This window comes from Etheostoma cragini, chromosome 12 (genome assembly GCF_013103735.1).
Source record: "Etheostoma cragini isolate CJK2018 chromosome 12, CSU_Ecrag_1.0, whole genome shotgun sequence".
NCBI classification, from domain to species: domain Eukaryota; kingdom Metazoa; phylum Chordata; class Actinopteri; order Perciformes; family Percidae; genus Etheostoma; species Etheostoma cragini.
Window position 1 is genome coordinate 1,699,886 of NC_048418.1, and position 11,196 is coordinate 1,711,081.

The window sequence follows — 11,196 nt, forward strand, 5'->3', positions numbered from 1 at the left end:
GTATACACCCCCCTATGTTAAAATACAGGGGGCATAAGTATACACCCCCTATGTTATATTCACATAGAGGCATTTTTAAAGGCCAGTTATTTCTTGGGTTTGAACATTAAAGTTCACTCCTGGCTTGGTAATAATATTTCTGCTTGTGGTGGTGATATTACACGCATGTAAAGTGCTGAAAAGTGCTGCACAGCGGAGTAAAATAACAAGTGAGTAAAACACTGGTCCAGCTTTTTGATTAAGACTAAGAGGAAAGGGGGAATAAATAACTAATTTGGTTTGAATGTTCAGGAGAAACTGTCAGACTAGTCCAAAACCAGACTTCTCTTGACTTTTTCTCTCTTAGAACTGTTGAATATCAACCACATGAAGCCTATGAAACTATTGTGATGTGATGTGTCGCTGGTTGAATCTTACCTGCGTCGCCCCCCCAGCCCAGAGCTTTGTACTGCCGCAGGACTCGGCCCACAGCGTTCTTATTGTGGGTGAGCACGACCGCTCTCTGAGCGCCAAACCGCTGCTTGTAGTACCTCATGAGGGAGCGGTGGCCGATCGTAGCACCTTAAAAACACACAGCAAGGATGTGCATCCTGTTACAGTATGAACATAAAACCATAAAGCCAACCTAAGTTCACAACAAAAGAATGAGAGCAGAGATCCCACAGATAGATCTCATAAAGGATTCTCCGGCAGCATTGACTTCCATTCATTTTAGCACCAGGTTCATTTCATAGTGGTGGGGCCCAGCCCGTCGCTCGCCTTTATTATCACTTCATCACGTTATGCAAACAATAAATCTCCCTGAGATTACAACTTGGTTTTTCCAGAGTAACCTGTGTACAGGAAAACAATGGAAATGTTACAGAAAACAAGCACAATTCAAACAATTAACACAGCTAGGGTTTCAGTATCCAGGGTCTCGGGATCCAGGGTCTCAGTATCGGGTATTAGTCCGATCCTGTGCACGTGTACTTGTAGTCATAAAATAACTTTGATACTACCTGATACCACCTAGGGTTGGGTACCGTTTTGATTTTTACGATTCAGATGCCGAACCGGTCCTTTAAAAATGATTCAGATTCCTCAACAGATTCTTGAAGAACTGATTTCATAGAGTTTTGTTACATTGAAAATGATTTGTATTTAACAATTTATTAACATTTTAAAGTACTTAAATATATGATAAGTAAACCTAGGTTTTGAATTGTAAGAGGCATCAAATTTATACATGATGTACATGATATTTACTGTGGTTTGACGTGATCAGAGAAACTGTAAATGAACAAACCAACACGCGTCCCTTGGTGACAGAGGACAATCTTTTCATATAAGATATTTCATGTCTACAAAATCCCACTTTGACTTATTTCATGATCCGTAAATTTAATATTTGTTTAGTTAATAAAATGTCATAATATACTGAAAGATTTCCCTCAAAAATCCTCATTGATTGTCGTCACCAACAAACTTCTTTCATGTTTTTTAAGACCATGTGTTCTTTATTTTCAAATCTGTTACATAACGGACGTTAACCGATTATAAAAAAAACAAAAACAAATTTTAAGTCACCTGAAGGTAGAGTCAGCTCCAGCGTGTCGTCGTCGTACTCCAGGTTTTTGTCATCAGGCAGCGCCTCTTCGGCCATTTCAGCTTCTTCTCCCTCCTTCCTGTCCGGGTAGCTGCTCCTGTTCGCAAAACATCAAACAAAAAGTGTGACTCAGATGATAAAGGTGCACCATAAAAAACTCTTACGCCTTCATCTACATTACCACTGGATTCTAAAGTAGTCATATTATGCTGATTTTCAGGTTCATATATGTATTTAAAGGTTATATCAGAGGTTTACACGTCTTTTCGTTGTACGGCACATTGCTGCAGCTCCTCTTTTCACCCTGTGTGCTCAGCTCTCTGAGTTAGCTACAGAGTGAGACATCTCGCTTCCATCTTTCTTGTGAGTTGCACATGTGGACTACTAATGTTTAGGTTTTAAAGTTTCATATTCTGTTCATTTTCAGGTTCATAATTGTATTTAGAGGTTGTAACAGAATAGGTCTATGTGGTTTAATTTTCCGAAAACACCAGATTTTTGTTGTACCGCACATTGCTGCGGCTCCTCTTTTCACCCCGTGTGTTGAGCTCTTTGTTTTAGCGACAGAGTGAGACATCACACTTCTGTTACATCTTTTTTGGGAGTCACACATGCACAATAGGGACTACTAGCCAGTCAGAAGCAGAGTATGAGGGCCCTGACTGTACCTAGGTAAGGACTACTAGCCAGTCAGAAGCAGAGTATGAGGCCCTGACAGTACCTAGGTAAGGACTACTAGCCAGTCAGAAGCAGAGTATGAGGCCCCTGACAGTACCTAGGTAAGGATTACTAGCCAGTCAGGAGCAGAGTATGAGGACCCTGACAGTACCTAGGTAAGGACTACTAGCCAGTCAGAAGGAGAGTATGAGGGCCCTGACAGTGCCTAGGTAAGGACTACTAGCCAGTCAGGAGCAGAGTATGAGGGTCCTGACAGTACCTAGGTTAGGACTACTAGCCCGTCAGGAGCAGAGTATGAGGGCCCTGACAGTACCTAGGTAAGGACTACTAGCCAGTCAGAAGCAGAGTATGAGGGTCCTGACAGTACCTAGGTAAGGACTACTAGCCAGTCAGAAGCAGAGTATGAGGGCGTGCCACACTATCAACTCGGCAGGCTTTATAACGTGTGTTACAAAGTGACGGAAAGGAAAGGGAAAAAGCCAAACAGCATAATATGAGCACTTTAAAACAACCCGACATAGTTAAATACATCATCGGTTTTTAAATGTGCATGACTTTGTTACCTGAAGTCGTAGAAGTCCGCAAACTCCAGGGCAGCGTCGCCGTCTGTGAAGAGCTTACAATGGCTTTTGTCCGTCATGTGACTCTGTACGGCTTCTGTCGAGTAGAACGAACGGCCTTTCTCGTTACACCATAAACACACGTTTCCAGCCCCGACCTTCTCTCCTGTAACACAAGAGAATCAACAACACACGGCATCAAGAACGCCGACCTCTGTCCTCTATCATCCACCTGCAGTTCCCTCCCATTTACAGCCCAAACTCACCGAGGTATCGGACGAGGCCCTCGAGGTCGACGAGGAACTCCACGTCGGGGATGAAGAAGCTGTGGGCTTTGGTCATGTGGCCGATGTTCTTCATGAGAGACTTGGAGTGGCGGGAGCAGAACAGGCAGTCGGTGACGGGGATGGAGCCCGGCAGAGCAGGGGGTCGGGGGTCAGACGCAGAGGCCGAGTCTCCCTCCTCTTGATCCATCGTCTCCTCTTCATCTTCCTCCTCCATCTCATCGTCATCTTCCTCCTCCTCCTCCTCAACGTCCTCCCACTCTCCTGGAAGATTGTTATGATTGGTGTCCGTTTTTTAAACACACGAAAAAACTAATAATAAAAGAGCTTAAAATCTAACTAAGGCTGAGTCCCATTTCTCCATCTTACCCCTTACCCCTTGGTCCTTGAAACCAAGGGGTAGGGGCTGTAGGGGTGAAAACATACCCCTATGAAATGGAACACCACTTGGTTACATCACCATACAGTATTGATCACAAACTTCCAAGATGGCGTCTCTGTGTGAGTTTATAAAAAAAAAAAAAAGATTAATCAATTAAAAAAAAAAAAAAAAAAAATTAAATCTCTGATTTCCTCTCTATTGAGAGACACATTGCTGGGTTTGGTATTTTCATGGGATTTGATGAAAATACAGTGGAACATAGTTCATTGTGCTGAACACAAACTATACATATGTAATATTGTGATTTCTTATGCTGCCCGAAGAATTCTCTGGATTACATTTCAAATAGGGCATCTTGAGTGTCTTAACCCGTTTGTGCCGGATGCTTCGCGCCGACACACTACATCTACAGCCAGCACTTCTTCATCATCTACCACATCCTAACTCCTCACTATCTTCCACCTCCATGTCACAGCCCTCGCTGTCTAACTCCTCCTCTGTTGGAGCCCTTTTCTCGCTCGTCTCTCAAAACTTCATAAACAAAAACGCACATGGGTGTCTGGTTGATTGACTTGATTTTCAGCAAACTACGGTACATGTTGGTGGTCACGTGGCTTTAAATAGCCAACGAGACCCGCCTCATGTGTATTTGAACCAATGACAGTGCCTTCTCTGCTGCACGCGTCATGAAAAGACCGACGAATACAGAATGCCGCGCCACGCAGCAACCGGCAGGAGGTTCAGAGTTGCGCAACGCAGTAACCGGCGGTAGATGTAACGTGTCGGAACAAAGCATCCGGCACAAACGGGTTAAAACCAACAGACTGTGGTTTTAAAAAGTATATCCAGTGAGGTCTACGATGGTTTTATTTCTCCCGCTTACCTTCCACAGCTGTGGCTCCGTCTTCTCCCTCTCGCCTCTTGGCTTGCTCCTCCAGCCACATCAGCCTGGGAGGTTTCTCCAGCTTCTCCGCCCTCTTCCTCGTCCCTCCTTCTGCCGAGCCCTGCCTCGCCGGGCTCGGCCTCTGCTGCTCTTTCAGGGCCTGCTGCAGGGCCTCGTTCTTGGCATCGTGATCCACCTTCTCGTCCCCGAGTCCCTTCTCCAGGTTCTTCTCGTTCATCATCTCCACCTTCCTCTGGGCGGCAAGCAGGGCCTGCTTCTCGGCCTGCTGGTGTTTGTGCGACTGCAGGTGGTTCTGGTAGGCGTTGGCGCTGGAGAACTTCTTGCTGCAGACGACGCAGCCCTCGGCGGCCGCCGTGTCGCTCAGCTGCTGCTCGGCGGCCGTCCGCTGCGCCAGGACTCGCTCCTGGAAGTTCTCGGCGGTGACCGGCGGCATGTCGGCGACCTTGCGCTTCAGGTTGTAGCGGTGCCAGTCGGTTTTGTAGTGCGCTCGCTGCACCTCGCCGTCTGTGAAAGCCACTCTGCAGCTGATGCAGGTGTAGGACGCCATGGCAACCTGAAGGGAAGAGGAGAAACTTAAATTAACAACAAATTTGTGACTGAGTTCTTATGAAAATTTACCGTGTGAAACCCTCTTTAAAAGAGCTGGGTGGAGAAAAAAAATAATCAAATATCACGATATTGTAGACCAAATACAATGGTGTCGATATTGCGGCGATATTGCTGCTATTGGTGCTTCCAAAAAGAAAAAAACTACATTATAAGACATGTTTTTAGTTATTTCACACTTTTCAAGTACATAATTCCATATGTATTCATTCATAGTTTTGATGCCTTCAGTAATTTCTCAGTTTAACATGTCCTTCAAATGGCTTTGTACAAGTTTTTAGTTATTTTACACTTTTTTGTTAAGTACATAATTGCTTCATTACTCTAATTACACATTCAATTTAATTTAAACGTCACTTACACTGCAATATTTTTTCTTGTATCATTGCAACCGCACTTAAAAATACCGTTATTTTACGCCATTTTGCTTACTTTCAGTCTACCTTATAATCATTGTCTAGTGTTTGCCTGTATTTCTTGTGTGTTTACTTATTTGTGTGTTTTTGATTTTTTGCTGTTATTGAAGAAAATGCTGCCGCTGTGATAAAATGTCCCTGTTGTAAGATGAATAAAGTATAATCTAATCTATCTCTATCTAATGTGTTCATTCATAGTTTTGATGCCTTAGGTAATTTCTCAGTTTAACATGTCCTTTAAATGGCTTACTAGTGACATAAAAATAACTAAAAATTGCCATAACAGATTTTTTAGAAGTGGAAATGTACCTTTCTAGAATAATGTCCCATAAATAAAAACTCGGGGTTGTTTTCCCCAAACTGCGTTTAAAATGTTTTTAATAATTTATATAGTCTCGAAGGAAAATCGAGTTTTGCACTCCTCAAAAAACAACATAACGTACATGTGATGTAATATTTAAGGCAGCTTGGCTGTATTGAGAATACGTAAAAATGCATCCATAAGTAAATAAAACATTAAATTAGAGCACATAAAATATAAATAAAAGATAATATACTCAAGGAAAGGCTTTATCACCTCTCTGCAGTCGATGTAAACCTTAATTAGGTTTTTGTAGAGAGACACATATATCAATGTTTCACACGTCCTTTTATATTTTAGGAACGCCATAACTCTCATAACTGCGACAAGCTATGCTAACATCGGCTAGCAAGTAGCATTTCACAGTTAAACACCATGGTAACAGCTAAAAGATAAACATTCAAAACACTCACGACAACGACAGAAGGAAGTGAAGAACGTCACATTTGTACTTACTTATTCAGTAAGCTGTCTCCTTTAGGGAGAAAACGTGTATTTATTGTCTCTTTTCTGGGTCAGAGTGCTCCTGTCTCCCTTATAACACAACACGAGGGTAACTTCCGGGTGAACTTTGAACTTCTTCTTCGTGAGGTTTTTTAGTGGTTGCTATCCAGCTGTTCCGGCGCGTTACCGCCCCCTGTTGCGTTGTAACGTCAACAATAGGTGGATGGATGGATGGATGGATGGATGAATGGATGGATAGATAGATAGATAGATAGACAGATAGATAGATAGATAGATATATAGAGAGATAGATAGATAGATAGATAGATAGATAGATAGATAGATAGATAGATAGATAGATAGATAGACAGATAGATATATAGAGAGATAGATAGATAGATAGATAGATAGATAGATAGATAGATAGACAGATAGATAGATAGATAGATAGATAGATAGATAGATAGATAGATAGATAGATAGAGAGATAGATAGATAGATAGATAGATAGATAGATAGGTAGAGAGATAGATAGATAGATAGATAGGTAGAGAGATAGATAGATAGATAGATAGATATTTCATAGATTTTAAAATGTCTGTTAATAGCAGAAAGTTTTAGACCTGTGATCCAAATCCTTTCTCTCCGTTATTTACACTGTACTGTTGTTCCTGGCCAGTAGAGGAGGCTGTTGTACAATGGATTTTTTTCCTCAAACATGGTGGCATCCATTAATAATCAATGAAAAAAATAATTAAATGTAATGTAATGTCAATGTAATTAAAGGAATAAAGTTATATGTAAAAATCGATGTTCTTTTAATGCTTCCACGATGGCTAACTTTACAATCCAGTCACATTAAACTGCTTAATTAATTTTCTTCAACTTCTGAATGATTTCAGTAAAGCACTTCTCATTTATTATCAACTTTATTTCTTGATCACTTTAGCAACATATCCTTGACAGCCTCCACTACTAAACATACATGGATCCTCTTGTACATTTATTTAACCTGTGACATTTACTGTGGGTTATTTAACCCTCCTGGTGTCTTCCGGTATGATGTGACCCCTTTCCAAAAGGTTTCTATATCATAAATTTGGGTTTCTTTCCAAACAAATGTTCCGAAAAAGTAGCGTGGATGGTTCCCAACAACGCTCCTCACAAGTTAAATGAATAATCAGTTCACTCCTTTCATTGAATGTGTGTGTTTTCTGTCATTGTTATAGCATTTGGAGAAAAACCACTGGTAAAATGACTTTTAAAAAAAAATTTAAAAAAAAGAGACAAATGTCAATAAAAGTGACTATAATGTGAAGAAATGTCAAATAAAGTGACAAAGATGTCAGAATAGTGACAAATGTAAAAAGAAAAGCTATAGAAATATGGGGAAATATTCCCAGAAAAAGTCAACAAACGATGAAAAAGTGACAAAATCATTGGGGGAAAGACACAAAAGGGTCAAAGATTATGACCGTAACCTTCTTAAGGTTAAGGTTTTTCCTTTTTGAAATGTCCAGGTCACGAAGACAACACGAGGGTTAACGTGATCAATCGGATGAATGTTAGGAATTGTACAATGTTCACAAAGTCAAATTAGTTTTTCCACAAAAGAACTGGAAAGAAACTTAATTTAAAGGTCTAAGTTTTATCTCATGTTAGGACCTTGTTCAAAAAAAAATTTTTTTTACAGCAAAATTAAACACCATTGGTAAAATTACATCTGTTAGCAGTTGGATCACCAGATCACTGCCCTCAGCTTCTGATCTGGCCTCAACCTCATACATATTTGTAAGTTGCGTTATCTTCTCATCCTTTATTCTTTCCTGAGCTGCCCGTAATTGACTCTCATCCTCCCTGGCAGCTTTAGCTTCCATCATTTCTTGCTCAAACTCTTCCTCTACTTTCTTCTTCAGTTCCTCCCTTTCTTTGCATATTTGCTCTTCTTTCTCTTTAAGGATTCGTTGTTTCTCCTCTTCTATCGCCCTCTCTGCCCTCTGGAACATTTGGGTTGTGTAATGACTTCCTCCGTTCTTCTCTGTTATAGTTCTGATCTTGTCGAGCAGCTCGCTGACCTGAGAAGGATCCTTTACCTCGTTATTGAAGACGTGGTACTGGCCGTTACATTTGGCTACAAGTTCTTGCAGCTCTTTGTTAGTCTTCAATAACTCCTCAATAGGTTTCCCTTTGAGCAGGTCACCATGGGTAAAGAGAACCATGCTGTATCTGCCTGCTTCCTCTCCAAAGATTTTCTGAATCTTCTGCACCGTCTTCTCTTCTTCGTCTGTGAATCGGCCCAGTTTGATGACGACCAGGAAGATGTGAGGTCCAGGAGAAGCATAAGAAATGCTCTGGGCAATATTTTTAATGGTTTCTTTTTCGTCGACTCTGGTGTCAAACAGACCCGGAGTGTCAACAACAGCAACCATTTGCCCATCCACTTCACCAATGGCCTTAACACAGTGTTCAGTCGAAGATTCAAAAGAAATCTCTGATTTAAAGTACTGTTTTCCCAGAATGGAGTTTCCTGTGAAACTCTTCCCAGCTCCGCTCTTTCCCACCATCACAATCCTGAGCTCCTCATTATTGTATATGGTCGGTTCTGATGGGATAAACGAAAGAATTCAAAAAGGTATTTAAAACAATATACAACTGCATCTTATATGACCAAATGTTGGGCCTTGAAAAACATTTAAGACTGTAATTTGTCTAATTTTGTCATTAATGCTTGTGTTGTCTTCCATTCAACCATGTACCTGTCGTCCTGAAAATCAACACTTTTTCTGATGTTTTTGTCTCTTTAATCGACACTTTTGTCAAATTGTTTTCAATGTTTTTGGCTCTTCTTTTAACACCTAACACCAACTTATTACCAGTTTTAGGTACTACATTTTTAGAATTCCTTGTCAATAAACCTCATGTATAGGAAATTTGACCTAATTCTTAAGTTAAAATGTGGAAATTATGAATTATTTAGACTCATATTAAATGAAGGATAATTACAGAAGGGTATGTGTAAACATTCAGTCTGGTTTTGAAATATTTTTTATTTCAAATGCAATTTTCTTTCTCCAAAAGTCAATGAAAGTAGAGATCCTATCTTTACTTGCAAAGCACAATGTGTGGAACCAACCATCCATGTTATTTTTGGATTACATTAGTAGTTTAGAAACCCTTATTTCTGTTATAGACATATTCAAAAGCGGGTCAAATTTGACTTCTGATTGGTTATCATTAAATAATCTTAGAGAGTTAAAAAAAGTAAAGCAAAAAAACATGTAGTCTCATGATAAATCACTCAAAGCTAGAATATGTAGTGTAGCTAGACTTAATGGCCCAAAGTCTCTTTGGCCACGACCACTAAATGTCCCGACTTCACCAAAATAAACATTTATGAGATTATCCTGTCACAGGGCCAGTTCTCTGCAGATACATACAGCACACACACTTCTACCTGGTAATAAATGATGATTATAAGGTTAAAGACCTAACTTAACTTAAAAGTCAAAGACCTAACTTTTTAAACAGGCTTTTAGTTGACCTGTCTTATGTCTTATTTTGTATGTATTGCTTTGTTGTTTTAAGTAAGTATATATTTATATCATCTCACGCTTTTTATATAAAGCATTTTCATCTTTATTAAGCACTCTATGAATACATTTACTATTAGTAAATATGTTGTTCTTTGAGGAAACCACTTCATATTGTATTTTTTTCAGTATTTATCCGGTCAAAACTTCACAATTGAAGCCTCTTTTGCCAAACTTACTTGAGGATGAAATATGTCTCTGACTTCATACAGTAGGATGGGAACTTGTTTGATGGTGCAAAACTAGCTACTGAAATGTAGCCCCTATGCTAATTTCTATGACAGCACATGCAAGTTTAAATGACCATAAAGTCACTACTTTACATCTGTTCACCTTCTTAAAATCTTCAAAAAAGGAAAATCTCCTAATCCCATTAAGAGCCTCAGCTTTTGAGAAATATTCATTTTTTTTTCATTTAAGCACTACCACCTTTACAACTGTTCATTCATTTGGACTATAACATGCTAATTCCATGTAGACGTACCTTTATATATAATTAGATATAAGTTACAGGAAAGAATATGAGCATACTTACCATTGTTGGAATCTGTGCTGGCCATAGTTGGAGAGAAGAAGAGTTCTGCTGCTGAGCTGAGGAAGTAACGTAAGTCAGTCTGTCTGCAACTACACCTCTTTATAAAAGAACATCATCCAACAAACCACACCTACAACACACTGCTGACAACAAACCACACCTACAACACACTGCTGACAACAAACCAAACCTACAACACACTGCTGACAACAAACCACACCTACAACACACTGCTGACAACAAACCACACCTACAACACACTGCTGACAACAAAGTGCATTGAACTTTGTGCCTTTAGTTCTACAACAATGTGATGTGTCATTTACCAAAGTGTAAAATTTTAAAGCCCTTTAGTGTAACCTTTGAATAATGTCGTGTGACTCAATGTCTACAAATTTCATATTTCAGATGTCTGGTATTTTACAGACAATAGGAAAATGTTTTAAATATGGGTTATTTACAACCAATCATAAAACAATGTCCAAAAAATGTAAAATGAGGAGAAATAAATATGTATGTGCAGACACAGGCAGACACATAGATAGATAGATTGATAGATAGAGAGATAGAGAGATAGATAGAGAGATAAAAACAAGAACAAATATTGGAATATATATAAATTTGGAAGTCTTCATTTTAATGTGTTATAACTGCGCTAAAGTCAGTGGGGCACTGATCCTGTCAGCAGCAACTGTTAGTTAACCCTAACCCTAACTCTAACCCTAACCCTAACACCCTAACACCCTAACTCTAACCCTAACACCCTATCTCTAACCCTAACTCCCTAACCCTAACACCCTAACCCCTAACACCCTAACACCCTAACTCTAACCCTAACACCCTATCTG

At 39.8% G+C, this 11,196-nt stretch overlaps 2 protein-coding genes across 4 annotated transcripts in view; both read right to left on the minus strand.

Moving 5' to 3' along the window:
- znf622 (zinc finger protein 622) overlaps window positions 1-6,381 on the minus strand; it is an 8,326-nt gene extending 1,945 nt beyond the window's left edge. Inside the window, exons 1-6 of the mRNA XM_034888557.1 lie at window positions 6,236-6,381; window positions 4,376-4,949; window positions 3,093-3,374; window positions 2,830-2,992; window positions 1,570-1,685; window positions 418-561 (exon numbers count right to left, since the gene is read on the minus strand). Coding sequence (XP_034744448.1) covers window positions 418-561; window positions 1,570-1,685; window positions 2,830-2,992; window positions 3,093-3,374; window positions 4,376-4,943 — 1,273 coding nt within the window. The 5' untranslated portion in view covers window positions 4,944-4,949; window positions 6,236-6,381. The remainder of the gene's footprint in view (window positions 1-417; window positions 562-1,569; window positions 1,686-2,829; window positions 2,993-3,092; window positions 3,375-4,375; window positions 4,950-6,235) is intronic.
- Window positions 6,382-7,564: 1,183 nt separating this feature from the next.
- LOC117954626 (GTPase IMAP family member 9-like) overlaps window positions 7,565-11,196 on the minus strand; it is a 24,564-nt gene continuing 20,932 nt past the window's right edge. Inside the window, exons 1-2 of one of the 3 annotated variants that reach the window (XM_034888581.1) lie at window positions 10,349-10,414; window positions 7,566-8,825 (exon numbers count right to left, since the gene is read on the minus strand). In XM_034888581.1, coding sequence (XP_034744472.1) covers window positions 7,894-8,825; window positions 10,349-10,373 — 957 coding nt within the window. In that variant the 5' untranslated portion in view covers window positions 10,374-10,414 and the 3' untranslated portion in view covers window positions 7,566-7,893. Of the gene's footprint in view, window positions 8,826-10,348; window positions 10,415-11,196 lie in introns of those variants that run through there. The other 2 variants (XM_034888582.1, XM_034888578.1) reach the window with 2 other exon arrangements.